General features: G+C 41.2%; 1 protein-coding gene across 1 annotated transcript in view; it reads left to right on the top strand.

The window, feature by feature from the left end:
• Positions 1–17,296, top strand: part of SCN11A (sodium voltage-gated channel alpha subunit 11) — an 89,904-nt gene that overhangs the window by 46,094 nt on the left and 26,514 nt on the right. The window contains 7 exon segments of the mRNA XM_021071678.1: positions 659–835; positions 3,364–3,732; positions 5,299–5,730; positions 8,762–8,875; positions 9,602–9,719; positions 13,298–13,452; positions 15,440–15,613. Of these exon segments, the coding sequence (XP_020927337.1) occupies positions 659–835; positions 3,364–3,732; positions 5,299–5,730; positions 8,762–8,875; positions 9,602–9,719; positions 13,298–13,452; positions 15,440–15,613 (1,539 nt within the window).

Here is a 17,296-nt window from a genome sequence, read left to right as displayed (position 1 = left end):
TTCTGGAATGATGCACCCTACACTGAGTGTTTAGGATTATATTCTGACTCGCAAATTTTCCTTTCAACCATAACCAACCTAGGGTTTATCCTATATATTCGGTTGCTCAAAGACATTTTTCTATCCCTGGTAACGTTTTTCAGTTCTCTGCTCTGGGCCCTTAAATTTTTCTTTTTTTTTCTTATAAAGGTGTTGAGATTGAGTGGTTAGGTAAACTCCTAGATTCTGGTTTATGAACAGTATTTATCTTTAGTCTTCAGAGCTCTTGTGTACCTCCCACATTTTGTAGTTTTTAGTATCTTAAAGAGAATCCAGAGGAGGAATTGCTTGACACTTCCTATTGTTCTGCCAAGAATCCAATTTTACTTTATTTTCAACAAAATGGAAAATAATATTTATTCTCCATCTTGATGTCTGTTAGCTTGGTGACACTGGAGTGGACACCATGGAAGGGGGTGGAGAGAGGGGGCAAAGGTAGAATAAGGTTCATGCTATAGTGGTAAACATTGCTTTTTCGTGGATTGCAGGGTATATAGTATCAAGTGTGAGAATACATTTTATTCCTTTGTAACCTCTGTTATTCCCTTGGACCATTATTAAAGGTATATTTGCAAGAAGAGGTAGCTTCCTTTTCTCATTTTTCTTTGTCTCACTGTAGGTTTTTGCTGGCATTTTCATGGCTGAAATGTGCCTAAAAATCATTGCGCTGGATCCCTACCACTACTTTCGCCGAGGCTGGAACATTTTTGACAGCATTGTTGCTCTTCTGAGTTTTGCAGATGTGATGTTAAACACAGAAAAAAAATCTTGGAAATTATTTCGTTCCTTAAGAGTGGTAAGGCACTTATTTCTTATTTTATTGAATAATTAAATTGCCAGGATTGAAGAGTCTTGAGTGAGTTTAGTGGCTAGTTAGGCTTAAACTTTACCATCTTATCTTAATCTGAGAACCAGAACTGCACTCCTCCTTCCACTTGGGTCTTTAATATCCTCGAGAGTCCCAGGGGTCTCACCTCAGTTGAATCCCTACTCCCCTCCGTCCTCTACTACAAGATGACCCTTCAGGCAACCAGATACAAAATTGTGTCTTCTGGTGTCAGGACCCTGCTCCTTGCTTTGTGTATGGCCCTTCAGTGATCTCTTCCCCACAGAGCTCTGAGCTAGGAACCCTCAGAGCTAGGGTCACCAAGGAGGTGTAGACTATAGAACCCAGGAGGGGGGATGGGTGCTGCCCATCCTCACTGCTGTCACTGCCACATTCCTGGTGTGTAGTCTTTGCTCTCCATCCACGGGCCATTGGAGGCATCCTGACCACTTTTGCCAAGTACCTGATATGTGAAGACGTGAGTGAAGGCTCAAAGATGAGGAAAACAGTGCCTTCAAGGAGTTTGCGGTCTAGGGAAGATACAAGACAGGTCCAGAAATGACCACCAGGCAAAGTAGAGTATGAGAGACCCCACAGGAAGTATGGATAGAAAGCTACAGAGAAATCACTTCTGGGAAAGCAATAGGGAAACCACAAAAGATGACTTCTTGTTCCCTTTCAAAGATTTACTTTTTTTTTTTTTTTGGCATAGTTAGGAATTTCTAAGCCTGTAGAATAAGACATCTGATTCAGTTATCTCAGCATACATTTTGTACTTGGCCTCTGTTAGAAAATCATACTGCTTTAAGTCAGGTATTATTAGGTGTCTCCCTAAAATTGGTACTTGGGTGAGCAAAATTACATTTGCTTTACTATTGTTGAGGCTTATTACAGCCATGCTCTGAGGCAAGGTACTCTGTGGCATTGTCATTGTATGAGAACAGAATCACAGCTTCTCCCTGGGATGCCCCTAGCTCCCCTCTAAGTAGACAGCAGTGGTCCTTCTCTTGTGATAGAAGTCTTACTGACCTGCAATATTTCCCTGCCCCCTCAAAAGGTTGCCACTTAACAAGATTGTACTTTGGAGTGAAACCATCTGTTTACATTGAAAATTAATATAAGAAATAATCAGAGTTCTGTCATGGCTCAGTGGTTAACGAACCCGACTATTATCCATGAGGACACGGGTTTGATCTCTGGCCTTGCTCAGTGGGTTAAGGATCCAGCGTTGCCGTGAGCTGTGGTGTAGACTGCAGATATGGCTTGGATCTGGCATTGCTGTGGCTGTTACTTAAGCCTACAGTTGTAGCTCTGAATTGACCCCTAGCCTGGGAACCTCCATATGCCGTGGGTGCTGCCCTAAAGAGACAAATATGTATATGAAATAATCTGTGAAACTGGTTGTTACGTTTTTTTCCTCAGATCATTGTATCCTATAAAGTTTATTAAGTTTCCATGGAGAAAATTTCTCTTTGGAAAAAGAGAGCCTGTCTTGAGTAGCTGATTGCCTTTTCTTTCCTAGGTACAAAATGACCTTACTCCTATCGTGGTTATAAAGTTTAGATTTAAACTTGTGACCTCAATTATATAACACAAGAGTTAGCAAACTGTCTGTAAAAGGTCAAATGGTAAATATGGAAATATTTTCAGCCTTAGCAGTCATATGGTCTCTGTCAAAATCATTCAGCTATGCCATTGTAGTACAAGAGTAGATGTAGACATGAGAGAACCCATGGGCATGGCTGTATTCCAATAAAACTTCATGGACATGGAAATTTGAACTTCATACAACTTTCATGTGTAATGAAATATTTTAAAAAATTGTCTCCAACCATTTAAAAATGTAAAAAACATTCTTACTTCTCAGGCCATGTAAAAGCAGGCAGTGAGATGGATATAGCCATGGGGCCATGGTTTTTGACCCTTGGTATATTATACAGGGTTCCAGAATATTCATTTATTTAATAAAAATATGTATACTCAATTCTACATTCATGATCCCGAAGTCTTTTTTAAATTAAAAAAAATTTTTTTTAGGGCTGCAAGTGCAGCATATGGAAGTTCCCAGGCTAAGGGTCAAATTGGAGCTATAGCTGGTGGCCTACACCACAGCCACAGCAACATGGGATCTGAGATCCATCTTTGACCTACATCACAGCTCATGGAAGCGCTGGATCCTTAACCCACTGAGTGAGGCCAGGGATCGATCTTGCATCCACATGCATACTAGTTGGATTTGTTAATTGCTGAGCCAAGAAGCAAACTTCTAAAGTCGTTATTGTTAAAAAATTAGAACAAAATTTTAAAGTAAATAAAGATGAATATTAGATTGAGACATGGAGTTGGTGACTATGTTTAGGACGAATTTGGCTTTGAAAAGATTTTTGGAAGTTATTAAATACTGTGGTTTGGGAACACATCATTGGCATTGCAGCTGAATATATGGAATGTGTTCTTAACTGGTTTTTCTTTCATTTTTGTTTCTTGTCTTTTTACAGCTGAGGGTTTTCAAGTTAGCCAAATCCTGGCCAACTTTAAACACACTGATTAAGATAATCGGTCATTCTGTTGGAGCCCTTGGAAACCTGACTGTGGTCTTGGCCATTGTGGTCTTTATTTTCTCAGTAGTTGGCATGCAGCTATTTGGCTCTAGGTTCAATTCCACAAGGACTAATTCAAAATCCCGAGATTGTGCAAACTCCTGTTTACGACGCTGGCACATGGAGGATTTCTACCACTCCTTTCTGGTGGTGTTCCGCATCCTGTGTGGGGAATGGATAGAAAACATGTGGGAATGTATGCAAGAAGCTAACCAACCACTGTGCATTATTGTATTTCTATCGATCATGGTGATAGGAAAACTTGTGGTGAGTGTCTTAGTTTTGTTGTTGTTTTAAATACATGGACTAAACAAATGCATTTGCTTCTTTTTCAACACTTCGCTAGTGAAAATTGTTATTCTAAATATAGTATTATAAATATAATATTCCATCATATTAAAATGTCTGCATTTGCATTTGGTTTGTGGAAAATATGGTAGGCATGAAACGAAGCCTTGTCCCATAGTGCTTGTAAAGATGCCCCAATATCTGTTCTACTCCAGGTGATTATTCAAATCACCACTGATTAACTGAGGTAGGGGTTTTTGACTTAATTTGGTCAGTGAGTATAAAGATATGTCCACTGAGGAGGGTTTCTTGTTTTTCGAAAGAAGGAGGAGGAGGAGGGGGGCGGAGAGGAGGGTGAAGGAGGGACGAGAAGGAAATGGTCCTTTTACCTCGTCTGATCCCTTTATTACTGTGACTGTTGGTAGAACTGCAAACACTATGCAACCATGAGAACCAACTAAGATGAAATCAGTGCTGAGGAAAATAGAAGGTGGAACAAATCTCTCGTCAGAATACAGTTGGTCCCCTGTTTAGTTTCAAACATCTTGTCATGTTACATTTCCTTATTGTGTAAGCTATGCTGAGTCTGTTACTTGCAGCTAGAAATATGGTTATTTATAGAGAGGCTAATTAGGTGTACACCACTGAGGGTGTGTAGTGACAGGAGAAAGACAAAGATACCTGAGCACAAGATCTTCAGAATCAAGTTGAGACTATTGTGCAAATATAATTAATGATCCACATACAAATATAATTAACTGTCTTAAATACCTAATATGTGTGTGATAGACAATAACAGATACAAAAGATCAGAAGAGCAGGCTATCACCCAAGGGAGTTGGAGGGGAGCACTAAGAAAGGCTTTGTGGAAGACACAGTACTTGAGAAGGGAACTTAAGAAGCAAAGAAGACTTAGCCAGCTGAGGAGGGCTTGACCAAAGATTCAGACTTGGGAATTCTCATAGGGAAGCTGAGGAAGAATGACAAGACCCATGTGCACCCACAAGGCACTTCTCCCAGAAAGCTGTGTATTTTTGAGCTGGCAAGCACCACAAACCAAAGAGGTAAAAAACCTGCACGCATATACCATCTCTAAAATTGTGCAAAGAGTAGAGGACCTTGTGTCACAGTAGCCTTGGACATCAGACCCATATCCCTGTGGGCACTTCCAGCAAAAGTCCAACCTCATGGTTCTGGCTGATCCCCAAGGAATACCTGCTTTTGATTTTTCCACATGGTTACACCATTTGACCTTACCGTGGTGAGGGTCTGCAGTATACTGCTGCTTGTACACAGACAAACTGGCTGTTTATACACGTTAACTTCAGTTTTTCTTTGGTCATATCTTGATGTCTCTATTACTTTCCCAATATTCTTACCTTTTATATATTTTATAGATGAACCTTCTTGGAAGGCAGAAGGACATAGAGCTCTCATTTGACTTTGTTTGAGTCTTGGGAAAAAGTTGTGGAAACCTCCTGTTTTCTTTCCTTTGCTAAATTTTTCCTTCTCCTTGTATCCCCCCCTCCCTTCACCTTTTCCCAGGTACTCAACCTCTTCATTGCCTTGCTGCTCAATTCCTTCAGCAATGAGGAGAGAGATGGACAGTTGGAAGGAGAGGGCAGGAAAACCAAAGTCCATTTAGCCCTGGATCGGTTCCGCCGGGCTTTTTGTTTTGTCTTATATACTCTTGAGCATTTTTGGCGCAAGTGGCGCAAGAAGCAACATTTACCAAAGCAAAAAGAGATGACGGAACGCCCTGCTACAGAGGGCAAAGATGTCATTCCTCTAGTCACAAAAATAAAAAAGGGCCCAGAAACTTGGGAGGAGTTTTGTGCACTGAGTTCTGCACCAAGGACCTCAAGTGTTGGGAATGATTGGACTTGGTTGGCCCCACTTGCAGAGGAAGAAGATGATGTTGAGTCCCTTTGCGAACATATGGCACATCCTGTCAGACAGCCTGAGGCTGGACAACAGGTATGAAGGTTCACACATAGACTTAGAGGTTGTATAAAGCCAGAGTTGCCATGGGGCATTGATTGCCTGCTCTGTTCTGAGCACTCTGCAGAGGTGGTAAGTGCATAAAAAGTGGTGGCTGCACATCCCAGGGCTCTTTCTTTTTCTTTTCTTTTTTCTTTTTGTCTTTTTTGTCTTTTTGCCTTTTCTAGGGCCGCTCCTGAAGCATATGGAGGTTCCCAGGCTAGGAGTCTAATTGGAGCTGTAGCTGTCAGCCTATGCCAGAGCCACAGCAACATGGGATCTGAGCTGCCTCTGCGACCTACACCACAGCTCACGGCAACGCCAGATCCTTAACCCACGGAGCAAGGCCAGGGATCAAACCTGCAACCTCATGGTTCCTAGTCAGATTCGTTAACCACTGAGCCACGATGGGAACTCCCCATTCTAATCCTGGTCCTGCTCCTGTGGCACAGATGGCGGTGTCAGAGGAGTTCAGAGGGAAGTAAGATCATAGTGGGCTGGGGCAACAGGGGAATAGAGTGCCTTTAGTTGAGCCCTAAAAGAAGCATAGAGTTTGAATTGGCTGAAAGGTGAGAAAGGGAGTGTGGAAGATGAAATGGATAGCATAAAAAGAGATCTTGTTTCTTATAAATTGCCTACCACCTGGGAAGGACCTCTTAGTTACAACTTTAGGTACTCAGAGCTCATTTCTCAGCCTCCCTCTTCCTGCATGGAACCTCTGCCTGCAAACTAGCTGGAGTAAGGGTGATCAGGGCCCCAGTATTCTCAAGCTTTTGAACCTGGAATAGAGTTTCTGTCCTATGGGTAGAAGCTGAATTGAAAAAGGAGGCACAATCTGTTGGTCACATTCACTAGAAATTTAGCTTTTTCAGCTCACAGTTGGAGGAGATGAGAACAGTTGGCGACCTCCTTTGTTTAGGAGCTGAATAGAGGAAGCCTTGTCTTCCTGGTCATATCTGCCTAGAGTAGGACTTCCATCAAACTGAGCTGTGGGGTAGAAAGGGAGGGAGCAGGTCATGGCTCAATGCCATAGACTGCTGTTGTTATTACTAAATTATGTAGATTTTAAAAAATAAATATTTCTTCATTTGCTGTATGTCCTTAGGACAGTCTCCAGAAATTTTAAATGATTTTCTTACAAATATTTCCCACCACTTCTGCTGATTTTTCTGTGGAGCATTCCACAGAGCTCCTTAGTCTACCATCTAAGAGGCAAAACTCCATATATCATTTTTAAATTAAATTTAAACTTGTTAATTTAATGATATTTTTGGATTATTACACTAATTTCATTTTTTCTTGAGTAAATTCATGTCCCTGTGGTTAATTTCTTAGGGCTACTGGTTTTATGTTTGTCTCATCGTACACTTTGGAGTGTTAATTTGAAAGCTCACCTTCATGGGAGGATCTGTCACTCTCCTTGCTAAGTTCTGTGGTATCTTTAATAGACCTTTCTGGGGATCCATTTCAGAACTGAGTCTTATTTCAACTTGGGATTCGTATGTAATAGTGATACTAGGCATATTAGAGATCCTGTGGCTCCCTTTGCCCAGGTCTTATTTCTGAGGCTATACTTCCTCCTGCCTCCCTAAGTTTGCAGCTTTATGTGATTGTGACTCCAAGCACCGGCCACAACTCCTTTTGACTTTTTCTCTTAAGTGCAAAAACTTCAACCCAGCTCAGAGTTTCAAGCTTTTGGACATGATTGTGGTTTCCTTCATCATCACATAGGGCACTTTTACTCACCCTTACCTGCTACATGCTTTCAATTGATACTAATATTTATTTTTCTTCTGTGTCTGGTCCATAGATAATGTGTACCTGTTTATTGTGTATATGTGTTCAAAGGGGAGAAGTATTCTTAAATCATGACCTTTAGAGTTCTGTTGTGGTTCAGTGGTAGCAAACCCCACTAGTATCCATGAGGATGCGGGTTTGATCCCTGACCTTGCTCAGTGGGTTAAGGATCCGGCATTGCTGTGAGCTGTGGTGTAGGTCACAGATGCGGCTTAGATCTGGTGTTGCTGTGACTATAGCGTAGGCCGGTGGCTATAGCTCTGATTCAGCCCCTCCTCTGGGAACTTCCATATGCCATGGGTATGGCCCTAAGAAAACCAAAAAAAGGAAGGAAGGAAGAAAAATCATGATCTTACAGTGTTAGATTCACAGGAATCCTCATGTAGATTTTAGGAGGAAACCTTCACTTAAAGTGTATTATCCCATATCCTTCTTGGATTTAGCTGTAGGTCATCAGACAAAATTTATTTTTTATTTTTAGGTCGTGGTATATTTTCATATTTTCTTTATGCCTTTCAGTTACCTATTTTGCTATGCCAATCCTCTGTACCCAAAAGAATAAAAAATTAGTTTCCAAATTATTCTTCTAACATTTTTATTCATTGACTTTTATATCAGAATGTCAAATGATTATGAATTTTGATTTTTTGCTACTTTCTGGCATTGTCATATTTTCTCAAGGATAAATAATTATGCCAAGCACCATTTATTAAGTAATTTATTATTTAGCCTTTGAATGGAAAGGATACAGTAAGTTTCACCTTTTAATTATTTGGTAATTTTTTTACCCTAACCATACTGTTTTCACTATATTACTTATGAGTAAGTTGCATTACCTGTTTCCTATAGTAGTTTTCCCAGAAGTATTTTATGTTGAATTTCCAGGTGCAGTTTTAAAAAGTAAAAAGAGGAATTCCCACTGTGGGACAGTAGGTTAATGATCTGGCTTGTCTCCATGGTGGTGTGGGTTCTATCCCCAGCCTGGTACAGTTGATTAAGGATCTGGCGTTGCTACACCTGTGGCATAGTTTGCAGCTCTGGCTTGGATTTGATCCCTGGCCTGGGTACCTCCATATGCCATGAAAATGAAAAAAAAAAAGTAAAAATAAAAAGATTAATAACATCACAATTTTCATGACAAACATAAAACCAGATAGAAGTCAAACTTGTTTCATCTCAAATGAGATGTCCAGGAGGAATATTAATTCTATTCTAGATTTCTCTGTGTCAGGCCTGTGAACTTCATCACAAGAACAAGGAGTCCAACAGTCCGGGAGTTCAAAGTGTGGAAATTGACATATTCTCTGAAGATGTTCCTTATCTGTCAATACAGAATTCCCGAAAGGTAATTTTCCCAGGGTGTTCCCAGAAATAATAGGGCTCATCCATACACCTTCTCTGAGATTACCACTCTGGAAAAATAGTGAGATTAATGCAGAGCAAACTTCCAGAATTAGATCTTAAGCAAAAGTCTAGGCCAAGGTTTTTCAACCTCTCCACTAAGACATTTGGGACAGGATAATTCTTTATTGTGGTAGATTGTTTTGTGTATTGTAGGATGTTTAGCAGCACCCTGGCCTCTACCCAGTAGATGCCCATAGCATCTTCCCATTGTAAAAATAAAAAAAAAATGTCTTTACATTGCTAAAATGTCTCCTGGAGGGTAAAATCAATGAGAACCACTGGCCTAGACCTATTATTCTGTGAGTTGAGGTAGCTGACAATTTCATTCTTAGTAAAGTGACCTCCCCTTCATCACCTAACATCGTATTTAGGACTAAGCAGCAGTTCAGAGTTAAGATTTGGTGGGAGGAGAAGGCTGAGGTACTGTGTCTTCATGTGCCTTGCCTTTCATCAGCCAAGGGAGAGCAGTTAGAAAGTTCTCTTCTGAATCAGGGCTGGTTAGAGCATTTAGGAAAGACCCAGCAAGAGAGATACTTTCTAGAAACCCCTTATACCTTTGCCTAGCTAGTTCCATGCCTAAAAAGTCATAAAATGAGGTATTAGGTATTGTTGTGCTGAGAGAGGCTGTTGATAAATGATTCCCCCTTTCCTTTGTTTTGGTATGCAGAAGTCTGATGCTGCTACCAGCGTGCTCTCAGAATGTAGCACCATTGATCCACAGGACCCCTTCAGGCACATACCCGAAATGGTTCCCAAAAAGGAACCAGAGAGGTGTTTGCCCAGAGGTAAGTGGCAGTATTCCTACATTCTGTCCATGGGGTAATTGGATGGGATTCTGTTATTCTTTGAAGCTCTATGATTTTGGTAGATGACTGCTTTTTACTGCTAATGGAGACAAAAAGTGAAGATAGGTCGTCCCTGGCTCTTGGCACCATTATTGGGTCCAGGCAAAAGAATTTCAGGAGGAATTCCTTGGTGGCGAGCAGTAAGGATTCAGCATTATCACTTCTGTGGCTCAGATTGAGTCCCTGGCCTGAGAACTTTGGCATGATGCAGGTGTGACCAAAAAGAAAAAAGGATTTCAGGAAATTTTTATGTAGATGGGCTCAAATTACATAGCCCAACAACTGGGGTAGAAACACTAGAAAACTTTCTTAGAAAGTCCACTGGACCGGTATTTCTGCTACTTTTCCCCAGTGTATCAATTGTCAGGATGTTCTGGAGGTCATACACCAAAAGAATTTGGCCCTAAGTCTAAGGTTGATTGGAGCTCCTGCCAGGCCTTCAACTCATATCTCAAGATTTTTCGCTGGGAGAAAGGGTCCAGGATGGTGGTGAAGGAAAACCATGAGCTCACTTCTACCAACAGTCAACCCCTACATATAAGGAATTTCCTCCTGAAAAAGACCTAAGGCACTGATTAAGTAGCTACTGCACATAGAAGGACCACAAAGAAACAGGTAGCAAAGATGGTGACATGGTATTCATGGGAATACAACCCCCAACATAGTGACCTGCATTAGGAAGAGATTTTGCTGAGGAGGCCTAAGCATAGACTTGCCCACTTTGGGACGCAGTGAAAAAATATCAGTTTAAAGGGCACCTTGGAGATCCCTGGTGGCTCAGTTCGTTAAGGATCCGGCATTGTCACTCCTATGACTTGGGTCACTGCTGTGACATGTGTTTGATCCCTGGTCCTGAACTTCTGCATGCCACAGGTGCAGCCAAAAAACTAAAAGAAAATAAAGGACACCTAGACTATACGGGAAGGAAATCCATGTACTCACCCTAGAACTTCTGCTAAATGAGCAGGGGACTGCCAGAGCCCTCTGTGGGATCAGAGGCAACAACAAGCACTTTTGTTTGAGTCCCTGCACAACCACCCCTGGCCTTTGCTAACTTCAGCTCTAGCTACCCAAGGGACTGCCCCAGGCCTCGGTCTGTTCCAGCCCCAACTGCCCCTCAAGGTGACCTCAGGCACAGTCCTCTGCCAGGAATGACTCTAGCCCAAGCCCCCTCTAACTCCAGCTGCACTGCTTCGGTGGGCTTGGGTACAGTGCTCCCCAGGGATTGTTCCCGGGCAGCTCCACTTGTCCTGCTAGAGCTGCCAGGCACAAGCCATCTACAGAGCAATCCCTCTCATATAAGTCCACTCTTTCAAGACTAGAATAGGTAGCTGTTTCACCTCATTCATAGAAACAAAAACTGAAGTTCAAACAAAATGAAGAGATATAGGAATATATTCCAAATGAAAGAACAAAATAAAACCCCAGAAAAACCCTAAAGAAACAGAGGTAAGTAATTTACCTGATAAAGAGTTCAAAGAGATGATCATAAGCATTCTAACTGAACAAAGGAGGAAAATGGAGAACTTCATTCCAGTAAGAACTTCAATAAAGACTTAAAAAATTGAGTTCCTGTTGTGGCTTAGTGGTTAACAAACCCGACTAATATCCATGAGGATGGAGATTTCATCCCTGGTCTTGCTCAGTGGATTAAGGGTTGCCGTGAGCTGTGGTTTAGGTCACAACTCAGCTTGGATCCAGCATTGCTGTGGCTGTGGCATAGGGCAGCTCTAGCTCTGCTTTAACCCCTAGCCTAGGAACCTCCATATGCCATGGGTGCATGGGTGTAGCCCTAAAAAGACAAAAGACACACACACACACACACAAAAAGATTTAGAAAATGAACGAACAACCCCATCAAAAAATGGGCAGAATATCTAAACAGACAATTCACTGTAGAAGCCATATAGATAGCCAAAAAACACATGGAAAGCTGTTCAACCTCACTAATTATTAGAGAAATGCAATCAAAACTACGAGGTATCACCTTACACCAGCCAGAATGGCCATCATCAAAAAGTCTACAAACAATAAATGCTGGAGAGGGTGTGGAGGAAAGGGAACCCTATTACACTGTTGGTGGGAATATAAATTGGTGCAACCACTATAGAAAACAGTATAGAAATTCCTAAAAAAAACAAAAATAGAATTACCGTATGATCTAGCAATCCCACTCCTGAGCATCTATCTGAAGAAAATCATAACTTGAAATGATACATGTACTCCAATATTCACTGCAGCACTATGTACAATAGCCAAGATGTGGAAGCAACCTAAATGTTCATTGACGAAGAAGTAGGTAAAGAAGATGTGGTACATATACGCAATGGAATATTACTCAGCCATACAAAGAAATGACATAATAGCATCTGCAGCAACATGGATGGACCTAGAAATCATGTTTATTGAAGTTAGACAGTGAGACACAAACATCGTATGTTATCACTTATATGTGGAATCTAAAAATAGGATACAGTGGACTTATTTGCAGAACAGAAGGTAAAACAGACAGACTTTGAAAAACTTATAGTTACCAAAGAGACAGACTTGGGGTGGGGAGGGATGGGCTGGAGGTTTGGGATGGAAATGCTCTAAAATTAGGTTGTGATGCTGGTTATACGAGTATTATGTAATAAAATGCATTGAATTTTAAAGGAGGTTTAGAAGACATAGGAAAGAACTGAATAATACAGTAATAATACAATCCACACCAAGACACATTATAAGTAAAATGTCAAAAATTTGAATCTATTGTGACAGTCCCTTTGCTTTGTAAAGTTTCTTCTGAAAAATCACCTGATAGTCTTATGGAGGTTCTCTTGTGTAAAACCAGTTGTTTTTCTCTTGCTTTTAAGATTCCTTATCTTTAGTTTTTGACATTTTTCATTATGTGTTTGGTGTGGATTTCTTTTGGGTTCATCTTGTGTGGGAATCTGTGCTCCCAGTCTTTGGACTTGGATATCTGTTTCCTTCCTGGGGTTAGGGAAGTTTATAGCCATTAGTTCTTCAGATAACTTTTTTGTCTCTTTTCTCCTCCTGAGTCTTCTGCAGTACAAATGTTAATAAGCTTGATGTTATCTTTTGGGTCCCTTAAATGCTCCACATTTGAAAAGATTCTTTCTTCTTTCTGTTGTTCTCATTGGGTGATTTTCAGACTACCCTGTCTTCCAAATCACTGATTCATTCTTCTGGATCTTCTGATCTGTTGTTAATTCCCTCCAGAGCATTTTTCATTTCAGTTACATTTTTTGGTTCTGATTAGTTCTTTTTAAATATTTCTATAGTTTCAATATCTTTATTGAAGTTCTCATTGAGTCAGAACTGGCATATTATGACTCCTATTCTGCTCTATTGGCCAATTTTTGTCACCTGGCTGAGCTCAGGTTCAAGGGGTTGGAGAAAGGCTCCACCTCTTTAGTTGCAAAGTCACATGCTGAGTACCAGGAAGGGTGAAGAGTTGGGCTATTAATGCACATTTACTACAGACACTAATGATGGTGCTGCTCTGTTCCTTGCAGGGCTGGGTTGCTGCTTTCCATGTTGTGCTTTGGACAAGAGAAAATCCCCCTGGATCATTTGGTGGAAACTGCGGAAAACCTGCTACCAAATAGTGAATCACAGCTGGTTTGAGAGCTTTATTATCTTTGTGATTCTGCTGAGCAGTGGGGCACTGGTAAATTATCATGGTTTTGTGGGGACATTGGGGATCAAGGCAGCTGGGGGGCTTCATTCCGCCTTGGCCCTTCTACTGTGAACGTGGAAATGTCAGGCAGAAGCGGGATCCAGGCTGGTGGATCCCCTTAGGGGACAGGATTTTGCACAACAAATTCTGGAGAAATGTTAGAGCTGGGAAATTCCCAAGCCAAAGATACTTTATTGTGAGAAGCATCACCCAAATTGGCACTTTAAATTAGTTCTTGGAGTCTGGCCCTTGACTCCATATCTGTCCATCATTCCTGGAGGATTACTAGACATTTTCACTTATCCTGCATGTTTCCTTCTCTAGACAGCAATGCTCCTACTCTCTTTTCCTGAAGACCATAGTGCTGCTTTCTAAAAGGTAACACATTAGGAGGAGAAGGCTATAGGGACCAGGTTAGGACATAAATTGCCTTGGTATCTTTCACCACTCATGATCCCTTGAGACAAGAGACAAAGAGATACCATTTTATGTATATGACAGATCATTCCAAATCAAAGTGTGGTGTGATTTCGAGTGACATTTGAAAATAACTGAGTTCATCAACCTCCTTAGCCATATAGTAGTAAACTCTTTTCTGCTCTCTCCTCACCGTTTGGGCCTTCTTTCCCCCTCTGCATACACATCCCAGGTTCAGCAACGCTATTTTCTCTCTTATCACCTACTTGTTTTTCTCTCTGTCTCTTTCCTGTTATGTCTTGTGTGCCTTCTTAAAATGACTACAGTATAAAACTAAATTATCTTAATATTTTACATGTCAAGTAAATGGAGTGCTGGGTTCCCCCTTATTGATTTAGAGTCACAGAACATTTCACAATAAGTTTGTAGCAGGGACAAGGAAATGTATGCTCCTGCACCCCTGCCTTCCTGGTTAGTGCTTTGCACCTGTGTAATCTGGCAGTGAAAGGAGATAAGCACACGGTGGGGCTTACCAGAGCCTGTGATCAAAGACATCCCTACTTATTTACTTGCTGGATGTAAATTATTCATGAAACAAAAATCGAATTTCTCTTAGATCATCCCAAAGAACTCCCTTAATTAATTCTTATCACTTACCCTCAGTCTGGGGTTCTCTGTAATCTTCTGGTGATTACATTTCACTAGCTGTCTACACTTCCAAGTGATAAGGTTCTTGCATTTATTCCACAAATGGTAATTATTGTCTACCACACCCTGTGCTAGTCAGTGGGAAAGCAGTAGTGTTGTCACCGGGTCACAGATGCATGCCCTATGGCACTGTATGAGAAAACTTAAAATCAGAGAAGTAGCAGAGGGCACACAGTCCTTCTAGTTTCATCTGCCTTCAGATGAGGCAAGCATAGGTTGAGCAGAGAGGAACTGAACACACAATGCAGTGGGTTCCTGTACAGGCACCCAGGCCCTATTTCACCATATATATTTGTAGAGAAATGGAGACAAGAAACTTCTAGTCCCTTGCTACCGTGTGTGGTGTGTGGACCAGCAGCCTCATATCACCTGGCATCTTGTTAAAAATGCAGAGTTGATGCATTCCCTTGTGGTGCAGCAGATTAGCATCTAGCATTGTCACTGCGGTGGTTTGGGTCACTACTGTGGCAAGGGTTCAATCCCTGGCCTGAGAATTTCCGCATGCCACAGATGTGGCCCCCCAAAAAGCAGAAACAAAAGGATTAGGAAGACCAGGAAATGGTGTGGTGATCCATTACAAAGTTTTTTTTTGTTTTTTTTTAAATATATTCCAGGGGCCATTGATGAGAGCCTGGGGAACATAGCAGCAACAGAATTCTAGAAATAGGATTTTCCCTCTAGCGTTTTTACTTACTCAAGAAATTATTTCCATTAGAAAAGTTCAGCCTTAATCCTTTTTAAGCAAAACCCTGTCACCAAGAGAGATACTACTTTATTAAAATAAGGAAGAAAAATAAAAAGTAAAGTCAGCAAAAGTTCAACCTGGCCTAATGGCTGTGCTTTATCATTTCAGGTATTTGAAGATATTCACCTTGAGAAACAACCCCAAATCCAAACATTACTTAATTGTACTGACCATATATTCACATACATTTTTGTCTTGGAGATGGGTCTGAAATGGGTGGCCTTTGGATTTCAGAAGTATTTCACCAGCGCCTGGTGCTGGCTCGATTTTGTCATTGTGATTGTAAGTTTACCATCTCTGTGTCCCATACTGGCAGGGGGGTGGGTGGAGTTGGGGAGGGGGTCACATGGGCACTGCTTTTCCTATATGTCTCATGTGAGTGCCCCTCCAAAACATTTTTCTTCATAGTTATCCATCAGCAGTTAAGCCTTTCCAGTGTCCCATTCCTCATACACTGCATTTCATACACTCACCACCCCAACCCTTTCCACGATGGCACTCATCCACTTCTCTCCATAAGCACTGTTTATGTCTGATGTATTCTTAGAATAACTTCGTGTATTCTCCACTTTTCCTTCTTCTTCCACCATTTCATTTCTTTTCAAGACTTCTCAAAGCAGGTCATCAGCCAACATGTTAGGCTGGTTTCCATCTTGATTGTCAGGCAACAAAGATTTTTCACAAAATTTTTTCACTTAATCTGCACAACAGTGTTCCAAGTGGAGCAGATCTATATATCACCTACCATGTTACAGACAAGCTCTCCTGAAGCTCAGAGAGTTAGCAACTTGTTTCTGGTGAAATTGGAAATCACACCTTGGTCTATGTGATGCTAAAGCCAATAAATAGTAGTAATAGTAAGTCATATTTCAGCTGCTTTCTCTGTACCAGATACTCTGCCATGTGCCTCATTTTAGTTATCACAGCCTTTCCATTTGGTATGTGGTATGATTCTTCCTATACACGTAGGAGTAAACTAAGTCATAGAGAGGTTAAGAAACATGTTTGAGGTCGCCAAGCTAGAAGTGGTGAATGCGAGCCTCAAACCTAGTAGCCTCCCTCCAGAGCCCTTGATTTTAATATCCATATCCTTTCTACCATGACCTAATTAAACTTTGTTCTTGCTATTTAAGGAACTAGATATGTCAAATGTGTAGTGTAAGCCATGTGGTCAGCACACCACACTGGAGAGCCACAGCATTGTTGGTGGGCCCAAATAGGCCATGTTGTCCAGGCATTTTATAACGGCATTAGAGCTCCAGCACAAGCATCCCCGTGATCATCATGTGGATCTCTGTGTCAGTTTGCAGAGTGCTAATTACTGTGTACCCAGTTAGATTATATGAAGAATATATAAGACAGTGCACAGATTATTGGTATCTCTGATCTAGAACCTGTGGTTTACTGGCCTCAACTGGGAGACTGATTTTAAAGCTCCCTTGTTGCTCTCTTTCTGCTTAACCTCAAGTAAAGCGCGTGAGGTTTTGACATCAGTCTTCATATGGATAAACATGAGAGTGGAACAATGTAGGAATATTTGTGGGAAAGCTGTTTAAATAACCCTCCCAACAGGCAATGCCATCACAAACAAAAGAACAAAAAAAAGCCTATTTGAAAAAAAACCATTATAAATACACACATTTTGAATTGATGGTGATTTTTTTTTCTTTTTCTTTCTTTCTTTTTGCTCTTTTTAGGGCTGCCTCCGCAGAGTATGGAGGTTCCCAGGCCAGGGGTTGAATTGGAGCTACAGCTGCCGGACTGTGCTACAGCCGCAGCAATATAGGATCCAAGCTGTGTCTGCGACCTATACCACAGCTCACGGCAATGCCAGTTCCTTAACCCTCTGAGTGAGGCCAGGGATCGAACCTCCAACTTCATGGTTCCTACTCGGATTTGTTTCCGCTGTGCCATGACAGGAACTCCTGATGGTGATTTTTAAAAGTTGATTTCAAATTTTAAAAT

Source organism: Sus scrofa, chromosome 13 (genome assembly GCF_000003025.6).
Source record: "Sus scrofa isolate TJ Tabasco breed Duroc chromosome 13, Sscrofa11.1, whole genome shotgun sequence".
In the NCBI taxonomy this organism is placed as follows: domain Eukaryota; kingdom Metazoa; phylum Chordata; class Mammalia; order Artiodactyla; family Suidae; genus Sus; species Sus scrofa.
The sequence above is the reverse complement of the archived record's forward strand: the minus strand, read 5'-3'. Positions and strand labels throughout refer to the sequence as shown.